The sequence below is a fragment of the Lissotriton vulgaris genome, chromosome 11 (genome assembly GCF_964263255.1).
Source record: "Lissotriton vulgaris chromosome 11, aLisVul1.2, whole genome shotgun sequence".
NCBI lineage: Eukaryota > Metazoa > Chordata > Amphibia > Caudata > Salamandridae > Lissotriton > Lissotriton vulgaris.
In genome coordinates this window covers 1,074,677,889-1,074,696,057 of record NC_141699.1, presented here as the reverse complement: position 1 = coordinate 1,074,696,057, position 18,169 = coordinate 1,074,677,889, and the positions used below count along the sequence as shown (strand labels likewise).

At 42.7% G+C, this 18,169-nt stretch overlaps 1 protein-coding gene across 1 annotated transcript in view; it reads left to right on the top strand.

Moving 5' to 3' along the window:
* LOC147684137 (cytochrome P450 2J2-like) overlaps window positions 1-18,169 on the top strand; it is a 99,310-nt gene that overhangs the window by 60,221 nt on the left and 20,920 nt on the right. The window contains exon 6 of the mRNA XM_086944528.1: window positions 5,912-6,053. Coding sequence (XP_086800654.1) covers window positions 5,912-6,053 — 142 coding nt within the window. The remainder of the gene's footprint in view (window positions 1-5,911; window positions 6,054-18,169) is intronic.

Here is an 18,169-nt window from a genome sequence, read left to right as displayed (position 1 = left end):
GGCAGTGATGCTACCTTCCATGTTTCTTCTGGAAGGTGCTTTTGGAATTCTGCCGCTGTTAATGGGGTACAGGACTTTTTGTCCGATACCCTAATGGTAATAAATGAGTGGAATGGTAACGAATTAGTTTACTTTGAAGAATTTATGCGAAATATTATACTTTACGCAAAAAAAACTGTACCCCCTAGGAAAGGGGAAGTGGTCCCTAATATATTGCGCACTTTGAATAGGGAAATAAATAAACTAGTCCGTGAACAGTACTTAGATAGAGTCTTGGAACGTGGGAAAGAAATTGCAAGGTTAAGAAGAAAGAGAAGCAGACTCAAGCTAAAAATTAAAAAGGAAAGGGAGGACAATGTTTGGATTAATCTGAGGGAATCTGTTGTACATGGTAAAATCAAAGACTTTTGGGCAATAATTGGGAAGGGGTGTGGTACGCGACGAAGTCCCTCCCCCATTCCTATAGCGGAAGAGGTATGGACCTCCTATATCCGGGAGCTCTATGCAGGGAACGGGATTTCAGGTGATGATAATTCCATATATGCTGCACCTGAAGACCCTGTATTCTACCCCTCAGAAAAAGAAATCGAGATGGCCATAAAAAATATGCGTCCTTCTGGGGCAATGGGCCCGGATGAACTCCCCATGACGGTCCTCAAACAAGATCCTTTAAGATGGAGTAAAATCCTGTATCCCCTGTTTAGAGCCTGTCATCTCTCCAAAACTGTACCTGCATCTTGGAGGGGAAGCATTCTGGTCCCCATTTTTAAGAAGGGTACAAAGGATAGCCCCAGCAATTATCGCCTGATTGCGCTCCTCGACTCCATCGGAAAGGTCTTTGCGAAATGTCTACTTAGTTCCCTTTCCGATTGGGTCGAGGAGGGCAATATCTTGCCGTTTGAACAGACCGGCTTCCGTAGGGACCACGGTACGCTAGACAATCTCACCGCCCTTCATGTGGTCACAGATAAATATGTCCAGGTGAGAGGAGGGGTGGTGTATGCCGCCTTTATCGATTTCTCCACAGCGTTCGACAAAGTAGATCGCGGAACGCTGTGGAGAAAATTGGCGACGTTTGGTGTCCCTACCCTCCTGTTGGAGTTGGTTCGGTCTCTACATACTGAGACCTGGTGCAGGGTCTTAATGGGGGGCGAAAGGGGGCTTTCTGCACAAATTCCATCCTTAAATGGCCTTAAACAAGGCTGCTTATTGGCTCCCCTTTTGTTCTCCTTATATACGGCTGACCTTCCCGCTGCCTTGTCTGCCTGTGAGGGGATTGCCCCGATGGTGGGGGGGACTCCAATATCCTGCCTGATGTATGCCGATGATGTCCTTATCCTCGACTTGACTCCAAAGGGTCTTGCGAATCGGCTACAGGCTCTTCATGCTTTCGCTGTAGATCATCGCATGAAGATTAACATTACCAAAAGTAAAGTGATGTGCATAGCTGGTAAGAAGAAGTGCCGTTCTACAAATTACGGTTGGGCTATCGGGGGACATAGATTGGAGGTCGTAAACTCCTATACATTTTTGGGAAAAATATTTACGGCTAGTTTGAGTGAGAAGCTCCATATAGAGCATTGCTCTCGCAAGGCTCTTGCCCATGGCAATGGTTTAAAGTCTCTATACCAGGCAACGGGGAAAAGGCATTTTTCCAGTCTTCTGGAAATTTTTAGAGCAAAAATTCCCGCAACTATTTTGTATGGTATTGAACTAATAGAGGTGAAAAACTGGGACTTTTGCCACAAGATTGAGGGGAAACTCTTAAGATCTCTCTCTGCCCTAAATACTGCTTGCTCACTAGCCGCTTGCAGGCTTGACTTTGGACTCAGGAGTAGCTGGGTACAGGGTCTATGTGCCTTAATAAGATGGGTGGCCAGTTTGGCTAGAGCGGGAGTAGGGACTATGCGAGCCCTCCTCAGAAGTGAACTATTGGGTAATTTTAAAGAGTTCTCTAAACTTGTAAGTAACTTTAGAAGGGCGGTAACGCTTCTTAAACTAGATGAAAGTGTTCTGTTCTCCTATTCTCCCTTGCAGTTAAAACTTGTCCTAAAGGAGGCATCGTGGGAGTTTTGTTTTCTCTCTGATAAAAAGTCAGTTGGTGATAAAAGGAACGTGGAACCTCTCCTTACTTCCTATGTGTTGAAGCGGCCACAACCCTATGCTATATGGAACCTACCGCATGGTATTCGTAGATTTTGGTTTTTGCTACGTTATGATTTAATTCCACTAAATCTACTGTTATCCAAATGGTATGGCTCCTCTGCTTTGTGCAATTTATGTAAATTAAGCACCCAGGACTGTATGCATGTTCTATTGATTTGCCCCATGCTCCGTAACTTGCGCAATCGATGGTTAAAAGTAATTTGTCTCCGCCTTGGCATTGTCACTTTAAAAGGCTTTCTTCATGCACTTTATTGCCCTCCGAACGTAATGTTCTGTTTCCATATTTTTAACTTTTTTAAAGGATTTTTAGCTATTTATTAATATGTACCTGGAGATGTTTTGTCTGTCCGACCTTTGGTAGATTACTTTTTTGTGTGTATCTATTGTGGATTGAATTTTGTTCCTCAAATATGTTGATTTCTTGTGTATTTGTTTTGTTGTTGTTCATTGTATATTTTATGTGGCCCTCTTTGAGAGCCAAAACATAATAAATAAATTGAATTGAAAATCATTGTCACTCTCTTAACCTGTGCAAGATGCACCTTTATTTTCATGTGTGCTTTTGTTGTCATATTCAGTTGTACATGCTTTGTAAAGATTTACCAAGTTTTTAAGCTGCATCATAACATAAGTACCTCCCAAAAAATTTCAAGAGATCTTGTTAGGTTATGGGTCTGTTATTGTTTTCTCTTGTGGGTGATATAATAGTCGGATGACTTGTCCTGATGTGACCATATAAAAAAAACTTTTAGGGTTGGAATGTTGACATAGGATCTCTTGTTCCACAGTTCAGATTACATAGAGGTACTAACTGTGAATTGTAACAGGATTCAAAAGAGTTCTGTTTTGACCAGGGATTGTATAAAAAGAGTTGTTCTTTTATCTGTATATAGTCACTTTTTACACCTTGTTAACATAGTGCTTTGTGTGCACTTTTGCCACTAAAATACATTTTGTTGTTATGTACCTATGTGGTGGTATATAATGAGAATGTAAATACAATCAACTTTCTATACAGAAGGTCCATCTCCAGTAATAATTACGTTCAGGAAATGGTTCGATTGATTCATGTTACTGTTGATACACACATAATAGTCGCCACATAAAAGAGTTCCAGGGGACATGTTTTTCAGAAATCGTGCAGCAGCAAGAGCCCTAGCTAGCTGACCAATGTGATGGCATGCTGTGCGGAGTTATACACGCTACATGAGCTCAGTAGTACTCCCGGGTTTGGTTAGATGTACCTTAGGAATATATAGCCCTATTCCCCGCTATTGCCATTCTCAGATGTAATAACATGTACAGATACTGCCAGCACCTCCAGGACCAAACTGGCAGCTTCTCCTCTCATTCTAAAGTCGCTGCAAATGCTAAGCAGCACCCCCAGACCCTCCCAGCTGAACCCACAATACTTTGCCAACAGCAGAGATACGCCAGGCAACCTCAAAATAGTAGGTCCACCCAGAGTAAGAAGGGTGCTTCCAACTCTGGAGTAATAGTACAGCCTAGATTAACACAACGCCTTCAAAGTGCACAAGTCTCCCAATTTATCAAAAAAGCGGTCCGCTGATTTTCTGGTAGTTTTGCCATTTGCAAATGCCACACACATTCACACACAATTTAGCATCTGTTGTAAGCCTTTCCAACCACCTCAAAGACTACCCAAAAATAAACAATATCAGCATCTACTTTGGTTGAAGTAGGAGATTTTAAGATGATCTAAAGTGGAACCAATGAAATAGGGGCAAAAGCATATTGAGGTAAATGTTTTTATTCAAAATTCTTTCTGGTGAAAAAGTCAGGTGTAATGTTTAATTCTGCACCTGGGGATTTAAATTAGTATTTAAGAAACAAAGGGACTGATTTAAAGTTTGCCAGACATGTTACTCCATCACATATGTGTCGGATATTCCGTCCACCATATTACAAGTTCATTATATGCCATGGCACTTGTAATACATCAGATGAGGAGTAGCCTGTCCACCAAGCCAAACTCTAAATTAGGATCAATGTTTGAAAATGGTCACAATCCAATATATACTTTATTTATTTGGGGAGGGGTTCATGTCATTAGAGACATGCCAAGAAATATATTGTCCTAATCTTGGTCACAAGAAGTATCTGTATTTTATGGTGGATAATTAACACTACCAATTTAGAAAGCTCCCCCTTGACCTCAAGATAGAACCACTCATTTTGACTAAGTTCATGCCTTTGATAGAGACTCACATTCACTAATAGGGAATATTCATATTTACCCTTACCTTGGAGACTGGCTCATCAAAACCAGTTCATGTTGTTATTGCACAGCCTACCATTACCTCACTGGTGCTTTTATATGTGGGTCTCATTCTGAATAAAGCCAATGAACCCCTAAAGATTCATCAGACTCAGTGTGTCACCCAAAACCCTATGATCTCAGAAAACCTGTACAGTAGGAAGACAACAATTATGGCTCGGGCGGAAGTCATCTTCCTTCTCTCTAGTTTCAGACTGTCATTACCTGAAAGTGGCCCATGAGGAGTAAGATGCTTGTTGCCAGGAGTCAGAGTGTCACTTGGGTGAAAAGGGTGGGCAGTGGGTGTTGCTGTGGGCATTCCACCGCAATACATATTGATTTTGATGCTGCCCCCTGCTTGGAAGGGCAGGCTAAATAAGAGGCAGCCCAAAAAAAGGACCAGGGAAAACCTAGTCATAACTTGGCGAAACGAGGAGAAATGATTTTTTCTCCTCGTTTTTGCTTTTTCCATGTGTGCTGACTTGTGCAGCACACATGCAAAAATAAAAATGCCTTGCATTGTTTATGTTTAGGAAGGAGTCCCTTCCTGCTCATAAACAATCCTTAAAAAAAAGATATTTTGTAACTGCCATGTGTGCTGCATTAGGCAGCACACAAATAAGTGACAAAATGGCATTTCAGGATTGTTTATGTGCGGGAAGGGACAACTTCCTACACATGAATAATCCTCCCCTGCATGCAGATACCCTTGCACTATGGTGCAAGGGTGCCTGTGTTGGCTCTACAGTGTTAGCGAGAGGAGTTGACCTAGCGGCTAGGGCGGTCGAACTCGAATCTGTGGAACCAGGTTCGAGTATCGGAAATGACTCTGAACATCCTGTGATTCTGGGTAAATCACTTAATCTCCCCGAACCTAACAAAAATGAATGTGTCCTCATGTAACACAAGTCAAGTTTGCGCTATATAAAAAAACTCCAATAAATAAAAAAACTGCAAGGTGCAGCACCAGCGCCGGGTGAAATGCAAGGTTGCACCATATCCTTGTAAATATGGTGCAGCCTTGCATTTCTGAAGTGGCATAGTGAGGCGGTAAGCCATGATGGCTAACACCTCACTCCTCCACTTCCACGTACATATGCCCTTTTGTGTCTATGAACACTGCTGTTTACATATTGACCACAGAGGGTTTCTTGCCTGGCAAAAGGAAGTGGATGTAGGAAAGATATCAATGCTGGACTTCTCTATTTACAGGTATGTAGCATTTTATTGGCCACACCTCCTCTACATGCGAGATGCAATGTGTTCCTTCAATTCTGAAGGCTTTGGTTTCCAACTGTATCCATTAATAAAACAGCACAGGCCCAATGCTGATTACCCACAGCCAGACTGCATCCGTGACTTCATCCATGAGCAATCAAATGTGGGAGATCTCACAAAACATTAGCTTCCATTTAAGTGAAATTCTAGATAAAGTGTGTTCATCCCATGCCAATTTATCCCATCCAGGTCTCTGATGATGCCAACTCTACGTATGATGAGGCCAACATGAACCATGCTGTGATTGAAATTTTCATAGGTGCTACAGTGCCAGTTTCCTCCACATTGCGCACAGCACTCTTGCACATGGCGGTTCAGCCAGCTCTTCAAGGTGAGTCTCAAAGCTATTGATTATAAGACCACATAAACACTTTCAAGATACAAAGGGTGGACGAGTCAGGCAGTGGGCTTGTACTTGGCACTAATTACATCTACTGAAAGTGAGAACTGGATATGTTTTTCCTGTCCTGCAAAGTCAGAAATATAAGTCTATATTCAGCACAGGCCTCTATTGGGTTTGGTACTAAAATATCGTTGACAGAATAGCTTCTGACATAAATAATGTGTCCTAAATATCCTCTATGAAAACATCATCCCACTGCAGATACTAACAAAACATCTACACCCAATTGGATCGTATTTTTGGAAATGATATTTAAGGCACAATATATATGTTAACGGATACCTACTTTCATATTCCCATACATCCAGCATATCGCAAATGCCTCAGATTTGCGATCGCAGGCACACCTTACCAATTCAAAGTCCTCCCATTCGAGGTGACCACTGCATGAGAGTATTCGCCAAATGCCTAGAAGTGGTAGCAGCACATTTATGCACACAAAATATCCATGTCTTCGCAATCTCGACGACTGGCTTATCAAAGCTAGCACTCAACATCTGTGCCAGCAACACACTCGAACTATAATAGACCTGCTCCATCAACCAGGCTTAACCATCAATGTCAAGAAATCTCACCTTCTACTGTTACAGGTTCAAATGTGTCTGGGGGCTATCCTAAACACAGAACTGGCATTAGCATCTTCCAATACAGCAAGAATAAAAAATTTCAAAATGCTACTACCACTTTTCCAAGCCAGTCAACAGTCCACAGTCAGAACTGTCATGCGCCTACTGGGTATGATGGCCTCATACATCGCCATAGTCCCACATGCACAACTACACATGCATATGCCACAGCAATGTCTAAAAACAACAGTGGTTTCAGTCACAGGGTCATTTAGAGGATCTAGTGTTGATTGACAACCGCACTCAACACTCCCTGTAGTGGTGGACCACAAACAACCTGTAAAAGGTGCAACCTTTCCTAGACCCTGATCCCCACATCATCCTGACAACAGACGCATAACTGACAGACTGGGGTATTCACTTATAAAATATCACAGTCCAGAGTCTTTGGGACACCAAACCACCAGGGTCTCCACATCAACTATCTAGAGCTTCAAGCTTTTCACCTAGCGTTGAAAGTGTTCACACTTTACCTGATTGGCAAGGTTGTCTTAGTCCAGACAGACAATATGACAACCATGTGCTATTTACAAAAATAGGGTATGGGGACACATTCTCTATAGGTGCCATGCCTATCTCAGACCATATGGCATTGGGCTCTGCATCATAGCATTTATCTGTTAGCGGAACACTTCCCAGGAACAGACCACCTCAGCAGGATGGGGCAACAAGCCCATAAGTAGGAACTTCACTCCTAGGACCTCCTCCCTTGCTTCCACAATTGTAGATTTCCACAAATAGGTCTGTTCAAAACTGCAAACAACACAAAGTGCCCGGACTTCACCTCCAGGTTCCCACACCGCTATCCAATGGCAATCCTGTATAGATAACCTGCTCAGGGATATATGCCTATGCTTTTAAGCATCTCTCTCTTCTTCCGTTTCTGGTTTGGAAGCTCAGGCAAACATCTCTCACACCACACTAGCAGAACCCACATGGGCCCACAGCCCTGGTTCACAACACTACGAGAACTATCAGTAGTTACCCACAAGAAGCTTCCTCTCAACCTGGACCTTCTCACTCAGAACCATGGAGAAATCAGGCCCCCAAATCCCAAGGAACTCAACCTAGCAATTTGGGTCCTGAGGTCATAGAATTTGGTCATCTCCATCTCCCACCTGAATGCAGGATCATTCTCTTTTTTTATTTTTTTTATTAGCCAGAAAGGTACAACAGAAATATACAGTTACAGTTTCAGTAATTTCATCATCAATAAGTTACACAGTTCATCCTTCATGCAAATACAATCCCTTAACACCTTGGCTGCTAGGTGTTTTCCCCTCCTGTGCTGACTTTTTCATAATGCCATCATTTCATGACGAGCTCAGCTCGTCATCAGCACAGCTCAACTGTGCATCATGACGAGCTGAGCTCGTCATGAGCATCGAAAGGGTTAAATACTTAGCTATCTTACCAAATTTATCAATAGCATAGTTTACACTACATTTAAAACTGAAAACCTTCAGCATTGGAGGAGCTGTTTTAATACATTAAAGCAAGTTTGCAGTCCCCCAATCCTATCCCAAGTTAATCCCAGAAACTGTTCCCAGAGATGGTGATTGACTGTTTCTTCCTCTATTCTGCAGCAGACTACGCTTATAGCTAGCTTCTTTATCCTGCCTTGCTACTGAGCCACTTTGTCATAAGTGCCGAGATCTTTTAGCCCTTCTTCCTGGCCCAGAGCCCTTGCTCCTATATAATGCAGTTTCTTCAGCATAAAAACTTAACAGATGATGGAACCATGCCAGATAAGGGGGGGGTCTCAGTATCTGTCCATGCCATAGCAATTGTAATAAATACAAAATCCTTTTGTGATATTGATAAGCTAACCCGACCATCATAACCCAATAGCATCAGAACTGGACTAATGGAGATTGCCCTATTAGTTGTTTGTAGCCAGAAGTTCTCTATACCAGTCTTTAAAGGTATCAATTTACTGCATGCATAAAACATGTGCATGCTGTCTGCCGGACCAGTTTGGCGTCTAGGGAAGTTGTCATTCTCCCTTTTCCCCCATGCAGAAAGGTTTGTGGTGTATAGAACAGGTTGAAAATGGTTTTGTAGTGCTGGGCCTTCAGGTTTTCTGACAGAAAAATCTTCTTCCTGATTTCAATCAACATATCTATATCAATCTCCCCATCCCCCAGTCTTGCTGCCCATTTCACCTTAGTTTTCTCCATGTCATCGGGAGGATTTCTAATGAAATTGTATAGTAATCCCTAATCCTGCCGTCCCCCTGGTGTATTTTTTGCAATATTGGATTTTCCCCAGGTTAAGAGACCCTGTAGGCAAACTTTTAATACATCCCCTGATCTGTATTTATTTGAATTGCATTCTATTATTTATCCATAGGTTTTGATCTAAATCTGCAAATGGAATAATCTCTGAGTTGTTAAATAGAGCCGCTATCCTTTCTATTCCGGCCCGCTCCCAGCTTCTACCATTACCTCATACATCTCTGCCAGGAGAAAGGAGAAGGGCCATAAGGGTGATTACCCATTATATTTTGGAATTTTTAATAGTCTAACAACTTTGCCCCAGATCTACTGGGCAGCCTTTATGCACTTTAACCGTGTTTTTTAAAAATAAAAACTGGGTTCTAGCTGCCTATAAAAGAGCCCTTCTGCATCTTCCGGATAGCTAAGTGATAGATAGTGGGCAGATCTGTGTCATCAGTTCTCAACCTATCTGTCACAAGCAAAGCACCCACCAGTTGTAGAGCAGCTGCCCAATAATGAAACAGCAGATTTGGGACAGACCACCTCCCACTGTCTTAAGGGAGTGTCAGTGTTTTCAATGCCCATCTGGTTATTTGGTAGTGCTTTATAACATTTGTGAACATTGTATTCATTTTTCTGTATAATAGTATCTGTTAGTTCAAGGTGTTTGTAACGGAACATATACAGCACTTTAGGGAACTTTTTCATTTTTAAAACGTTGACCCTGCCAAAGATTGTTAGATGTAACTTATCAAGGCGCCTCAATCTTTAACCTATATCATCCAACACCAGACCAAGGTTGCTAGGCCATATCCCATCAGTGTTAGAGTTTATCCTGACCCCCAGATATATGGCAGGTTCAATTTAGTGTTGGTGTTGCATGATGCATTGCCATGAGCAGATTATTTGTGTCTTCCCTTTATTCAAAAGATACCCAGATCTACTCCCAAATTCCTCTGTCATGCTTTCAACTTCCTTAATTGCCTTCTCTGCCTCTGTTTTAATGACAGCAATATCATCTGCATAGGCCAAAACCTTGTTCTCGTATCCATTGATTGTTACAGGTTTAGAAGTATCTGATAATAAAAGGGTCCAGATACATGGCGAAAAGAATTGGGGAGCACGGTATCCCTGCCTTGTCCCCTGGCCAATTCGATGTTTCCCGATGTATTCCTTATCACCTGCAACCGGTGAGAAGGCTTATAATACATCACTCGGATGGCTGTAATCAGTTGTGGGCGGAACTCTCTCTCTGACAAAATTTCCTAAAGATACTGTCATGCCACTAGGTCAAATGCTTTCTCAGCATCTAGGAGGATCACAGCCACATTGTCTCCCGTTGCCTCAGCTATATCCAATAGTGAAATAACCCATCTAACATGGTTTGTGTTCCCCTGCCTGGTACAAATTCATGGTGAGACTAATTTGGCTATGAGCCTCTGTAGCCGATTAGGTAAGACCTTTGAAATACTTTAGCATCAGAGTATATCAGAGAGATGGGGCAATACGAGGCAGGTAGTTCCTGTGATTTTCCCTTTTTAGCAAAAATCACTATAACCATTCCCTGCCAAGAGGTGGGTTGGATTTCCCGATGTTGAACACCTAAAAAAAGATTATGAATTATCGGGGCAAGCTCATATTGAAGCATCTTATAGAGCGCCAAAGGGATTTTATCCGGGCCTTAAGCTTTCCCAGAAGATAAAGAGCCTAAAGCACTACTACCTGTTTGACCGCAAACTCTGCTTCCATCTCCAGATGTGTAGCATCATCGATTTTGTTAAGTACCAAGTACCTAGCTTCTGATCCCATTTAACCAGATACAGGAGGGTCTGCTTGATTTGATTCTTTATAAAACTGCTCAAAAACCCCCATAAACTCCGCCGGATTCGTTTCATACTGCCCCTCACTGTACTTTATTTTGATTATATTGTTTCTAACAGTCTTCTGCCTTGTGCATAGGGCCAGCAGCCTTTCTGGTGATTCCCTGTATTCGTAGATCTCTCTTTGATATGCTTGATAGGTTTGGGCCACTCTCACCTGAAAATGGCTATTAATTTCTGACTTTGCTGTTGCTAGTTTCGACATGACCTCCCTTAATTCCTCCTCTAGTCCCCCTTCGTTGATCAATTTCAGATGTTTCACCTCCAATTGTGCCAACTGTACTATTAATGAATTAACCTCTTCTTTCTGCATCTTACGATGCTGGCCGACATAGCTAATGACTTCTCCCCTGATCCTAGCTTTAAAGGAATCCCCAATACAATACGTGAGGCACTATATTGATTCATGTCAAAGAACTCTCTTACCCACTGTTTAATATAGGCAAACAATTCTTAGTTGTTCTTATCGAATGTCCAGCTACGCTACCTAGCCTCTATTCCTTGCCCTGTTACTTCCAACAATAATGGGTTACGATCCGAGAAAAGTTGGGGCAGTTTAGTTATCCCTCCCTCATCGCCGATTTTAGTGGAAGTCAAAAATTAATCTAACCAAATGCATTTTTGATGGGGGGGGGTGAGAATTAGGAATATCCGGGATCAGTAGCATTCTTATATGCCCAGACATCAGTAAAACCATCGTTAAGACAGAGTATGCACAATAGGGTCAAGGGAAGCACAATCCTAAGCAGGTGTAAAACAAGTAATATGTAATTACAAAAGTTGAGACAAAACAATTAGGTAGAATCCAATTGAAATAGTCAATGAAACTTCTTTTCCAAATAAGGTACAAAACCAACTATAGTCCATGTATGTTAATTTTTCCATTTTATTCACAAGGCTTCATAAAAAATAATCAACAAGATCTACAAGGTCTACATAGCACTCCGCCTCAACAAAAGGTGTTAGAGTATATTAATAGCCCATTTGACTCTTTCCAAACAAATTGATAAGTGATAGTGCGGTTCCTTTCCTATTTGGAAAACACCACTACCAAAACATGCTTTTCATCAGTAAAACCATGACTGTTCTTAAAGGTAGTTAATGCTCTATACATCTGAGGCTTCCTCCCAATATATCTTAGCCCACCATCCTGAGAGGGCCCCAAACTATATTCAAGTCACCACATATTATCAAGATGGGTTGGCCAGAAGGCAAGCTCCACTTGCAGATCCTCCCGGATTTTAGGGTCAACTTGATTTGAGCCATATGTAGTCCCTATCGTCAGCCCAGTAGTTAGTGTGAGTATTGCCCATCACCCCCTTTATCTGCTAATGTACGCTTAACTATCCCAGCTCAATGCCTAATATATATGGCAACCCCTCTAATCATAGAAGTCTGTATGGAGCATACGGCCAACTCACACCACCTTATCTGACGGGCATCCTTATTACACCATGGGGTATGTGTCTCTTGGATACAAATTATCTCTGGGTTAATACATTTTAGTATTTCCTATACCTTGGCTCTTTTCTTTTTATAATTCAGCCCCCCCAGGTTTTCTGAACAAATCCTCAACTTAGCCATAGTTAGATACAGCATTCGTCCATCTGCACCATACAGCTCTAAAGTTCTTTCCTAGATCTTCTACTTTTGCTTTTCCTTTCTGGTGTATTTTCCCTGTATTCCACTCCTACCCCCCCCCTTGACCTCCCTCTTCCTCCCCTCCCACCCCCCTCTTTTCCACCCACCCAACCTTCCCCTACCCTACCCCTCTCCCTTCCCCTGGAAGCTTCCAGACCGCTGGTATGTTAGGCAATGAAGAAGCCCTACACCAAGACCCAAGAGCCCCCCTCCTATTGAATCTATTGGATTCCACCAAAATCAAAAGACAAACAGAAGCTTCCCCCAAAAATAGCAAAAATAAAATAAGAGGAAGAAAGAGAGAAACACAATAGCTAATACACACTTCAGCAAACCCCTAGTTTATCTCTATTCCATTCCAGATCCTACATCCTGACAATCCAGACAGTTCGTCAATATTTAAGTCCTACTTTCCCTGCACCCACCCACAGAGTTCCCCCAAGAATCCCTTCTAATCTCGTATGTGAAAAAATAAGTCCTGTCTCCAACTACCACTTATAAATTTGCTGGGTTCATCAGGTAGGCCTGTGCACCTTTTGCATGAAATGGACTAATCATCTGCCGTAATCTCCAAAGTCTCTTTACAGTTACATGGCAAAAGTCAGGTCAGGTGAAGAACTCAATGTCATCTACCTTGCTCTTACTTTCTGGTCTGTCCTTCTCATAAAAATCTCCCTGAGGAGATAATTCCTGAAATACACTAGTACAGCTCTGGGTTTTGCATCAACTCCAAATGGCTGTTTCAAGGTTAAGGGGACCCGGTGGGTGCGTTGGATTTCTTGAGCCCAATTCCACCCTTGGATATTGGGAAATGCCCTTCTAAGGGCCGGATTCCGATGTCGGATGGACCTGAGTCCGTCCGACATCGGTCAGGAGCCATAACCGACTGACCTGCTGTTGTCTGTTATGGCCCTGCTAAAACGATGCGACTGAACAGGGTTCGGTCACCCTCGTATACTTCACAATGCAAGAATGCATTCCGAGCAGAAAGCAGGCTTGCAATGTGAAAAGCAGGGGTGCAGTTCACCCTGTGTCCGGCACTCCAAGGTGCCTACCACAAGGTGCAGGGATCCACAGAGGGGCACCATAGGTGACCCCAGGCTTCCATTCGGGGACTCGCACCCATGGGGGCCCCACTGGGGGCCCCAAAGACAGTTTCAACTGCCTTTTTGTGCCAGAAAAACCGGCACAAAAAGGCTGTGAAAAACTGCCATTGTACTCACTCGGTCCCAAAGAGGCGGCCGGGGGAGTACTGAGGGATTTCCGGACGGCAGACAGGCTCTCCGAGCCTGTCATCTGCAATCCAGAAATCCGAGTTGGATTCCTTTGCGACCGAGCCCATCAGAATGGCTAGGTTGGAAAGGAATCCGTGCGACACGTTCCGGTTCAGTCGGAAGGGCTCCAACCATCGTTAGGAGCCCTTCCGACCAAATTCGGAATCAGGCCCTTAATAGATCCACCACATAGAGATGCATGTCCATGCCTTCCTTGTTCTCGCGAATACCCAGGAACCGCAGGTTGTGCCGGCGCTGTTGTTTTTCTTGATCCTTCAATTTCCATCGAATATCAACTAACCTGGCCTCACGTAATTCCGTCCGGCTCTCAGCTGCTGCAATATCTGTCACCAGCTCTGTCAGTTAGTTAGAGATACTGCAGCATATTTTGACAACTTTCCGTACTGACCCCTAGCACCTTGCAGATAGCTGTCTGGGAGTGTCTGCTATACTGTCTTGTTTCTTCCCGATGTGCCGTAATAGACTGCAAGATAGCATCCAATGTTGTGGCAGCACTGCGTTCAGAATCTGGTGCTTTGCCCCCAGCAGCTCCCATTATTTGGTTAGTTGGAGAATAAGCCCAATATCGATTTTTTCCTTTTTCTTTGTGCTGTCCCAACAACCATAACTTCTTGTTAGCTATGCATGGTTGCAGCAGTGTCCATTCCACTAGTATCGGGTAGGCTTTCATTCTCGCTCGTACTAGACAAGGAGACAGAATCACCCACAGACCAGGTATCATCCAATTTGTTGTCCCTACATCAGTATCCGTCACACCCCCGCCTTCCCTATTGTGATTTAGCCTCTGACGTCGTGCTTGCCCCAAAGTCTTGTCAAGAGTTTTCCAATTCCTATTCTGGTGAGAGTTCTCAGAGGGGTCTTTCTGTAGTTACCCTTCTTCTCTACTTGTGATATATTTTATTATATTTTCAGTGTGAATATTATTTCTAGAATAAGTATAAGTATCTCTATTTTGGTCATATTTGTCCCTTCCCCTCCCCCCATCTGAAAAGCCCGCATTAGATGTCTTGGCGCCCCCATCGCTATTGTCACATATCTGTGCGCATCCAGGCACTATCAGATTGAGTGTTGCCTGAATGTAATTTACCTGCAATATGGCCATAAGTGTTGCCTTTCAGGCACCTTTGACTGGGCCCTCCACTTCAACATGCTCCTTGGTGCCCGTTCCAGATCTGGGTCCTGGTCACGGCCTAGAGCCTCAGAGTAATTCCACAATTGTAGGACTGGGCAGTTGCTGTTGGGGAACAGCCCCCCCTTCCCCATCCTCTGTGGACTGTTGTCCTTCCGGGTCATAGTTTATCCTCGGCGACCAGAATGCTGGGCACAGAATGGACAGATACTGTGGCTGTATTCATTTTTGGGCTGCCTGCCTTCCCCAAGCTGCTGATTGTCCCTTCGGCTTCATCCTGAACGGTGAGTGCAGCTCCGAACAACAGCAGTCAGGGCGGGTCAACGTGTTATGAAGCTTCTCGCAGATCAATAACAGCTCCTGCTATCCGCCCGCAATTTTGCATGTGGGGGTACAGCTGCTTGCCGCCTCTCTCGATAGCCTCACCAAAGTACTCAGCATATCTGACAGCATCTTCTAATCAGACCCAGGTGGGGGGGAATCAGAGGGCCTCAATAGATCGATGTGCTGTGAAATGCGAATGGTTGCCTCAGCTGACCGACATCTTGCTTCACTTCTGAATGTATGACCATTCTCAAAGAAGCTTGCAGGCCTACTACTAGAAAATGCTTTGCAACAAAATGAAAAAGATTTGTCTGTCGCTGTCATAATACGAGTATCCATTCATTTAATGCTACAATACAAAAAATTGTTTGTTACTTGTATCTACTGCTTTCAGGCCTTGCATTCACATCTATACACCTACATCTGGGTGCAGTGGCTGCCTATTTGCAAAATAGACAACACCTGTCTTTGTTCAAAGACACAATCATCAAAACCTTTATGGAAGGGAGTGATTCCACTTCGGGTTCCACCTGCACCTACCTGGAATCTTAACATTGTGCTCACAAGACTTATGGGCCCACCATTTGAAACACTACATAACTGCTCCCTTCAATTTGTATTTTTGAATGTGTTTTCTTAATTGTCATTACTTCAGTCAGATGTCCAGGCACTAACTTTGGAAGATCTTTTCATCTAGCTCTACCGAGATAGGGTGGTCCCTCGCACCAACCCAAAATTCCTTCCAAAGGTGGTCTATCATTTCCACCTTAATCAATCAAGTTACTTGTGTTCTTACCTCAACTAGACTCAGTTATGGAGAGGGCTCTCCATGCATTAGATTTTAAGAGAGCCCCTATGTACTACATTGACAGAACAAAAGACTTTCACAAAACCAAAAGCTTTTTTTCGTTTACGCCCCCTCATAAAAGAAAGTCCATATACAAATCAAACATTGCTATGTGGATAGTTAAATGCATTCAGTATTATAAGATAATGCAAAAAGGACTTTACCTACACCCCCTAAAGCATACTCTACTCGCAGAAAAGGGGCTTCTATGGCTTTCGTGGGCAGTATCTCACTAGCTGATAAGTGCAAGGCAGCTACATGGTCTACACAACACACTTTCCCTAAACATTATGTGGATGTTCTAGCACGCCAGCAAGCTAATGTAGGTCAGACAGTGCTAGGTACACTCATTCAAATAACTGCAACATCCACAGGTTAGCCACCGCGTTGGAGGGCACTGCTATACAGTCTATGCAAAGCATGTATATCAAAAGCCACACAATCCTCAAATGGAATATATTACTTACCCTGAAAGCATCTGTTCTTGGCATGTAGTGCTGTAGATTCACATGCATCCACCCTACTCCCTGAACACCTGTGGCAGTCCCTTTACTTTTTTCATTTGTATGAACATCTCTTTACTTACACTAACATTACACTCCATTCTCATCCTCTGCGGGAAAACAATCTAGCAATGGAGTAGATGCCCATGTGCATTATCACGAAGAGGAGAAGTCACTCAACCTTGTGACTTGAAAATCTTCTTCGTAGATAAACAACTTGCACACATCCGGACCGGACACTAGATGGCAGCAAAATTCAAAGCATGTGAATCTACAGCACAACATGACAAGAACAGATGCTTACATGGTAAATAACATAGGGGTTTATGTACAAGCCACTTGCGCCACCGGTACGTCACTTTTTCCCATGTTAACATTGACACACCAGCGACGCAAGGGGCTTGTAAATCAGCCTCATAATGCTTAGGTCCTGGAGTGATCAGTGAATATAAATGAAAAAAAGTCTTAATAACAAACATGCTTGTCTGCAATACACAGGGATATTCCAGGCAGAGCGAGAATATCAAAAAAGTAAAATACAATCCCATAATGCATTTGTAATGTATCCTTATGATGACACATAGATTTCTATGGCTGGTCCAATGTTATGTTGAATGTTTAAAAATGTGCAGAGAGCACATATACTAAACAGTTTTTTTTTCTCTGAAATGGAAGAATTCTAATCATATAATAGGTTAGGGGGTATGCAATTATTGAAGAACCATATTTTAAGAGAACGTCTGAAAGAAAGTAGATGAGTCTCCCCACTAAAAGTAGCCGGGAGACAGGGAGGACTAGGTAGTGGAGGGATTCCAGAGCACGGGATTGCAGACCAAAAACTCTGCATTTACAAAATCAGGATTTTGGAAATGTAGGTACACTCAAAACATTCGCAAATGATGAACAAAAAGTATAAACTGGGGTATGCTAGGCTACTCAATTAAAGATGAACGTGGGGCACGAACCATGTAGTGCGTTGAAGGTAACAAAGAGGCATTTCAAATGGATTTGATGTTCAAATATAAAGAAGCAGCTCAATTTTGTACTACCTGTAATATATTTAATGATGTGCTTGGATGTCCAAGATAAAGAGAGCTTTCATTTTCTATCTAGCAACCAATTGATGCTTTAAACGCTGCTCTTCGTGGTTAAAAATTGTAAAATATTCCTAATCATTTCAAAATTGAAAAAACATGTTAGGACAGCTGAAGGAATTTGGTTAGTTAATGTGAGTTTAGACACTGTGTATACATATTGTCAGCTGTATGTTGCTCAGAGAGTCATTTGAAGAGGCAGGAGGGAAATGTCCCATTTCAATGTCCACTTTAATTTGTGTAATCTTGTCTGGAAAATAGCATTCAATTGATCAGTACACAGTTGGCAGGGTTCAATCTTCAGCAATATTCTCGTCATGCCAGACTACACCAAAGACCTCCTTTTGTACATTGCCTATGTTTATAATCTTCTTAGAATAAGCTCTTGCTGCCCACCAAAAAGTCAAAGAATTTATAAGATGTCCAACCTTTTTTTTACTATGATTTATCAAGATTATTGCATTTTCCTTCGTCAGTTGCGCTCTA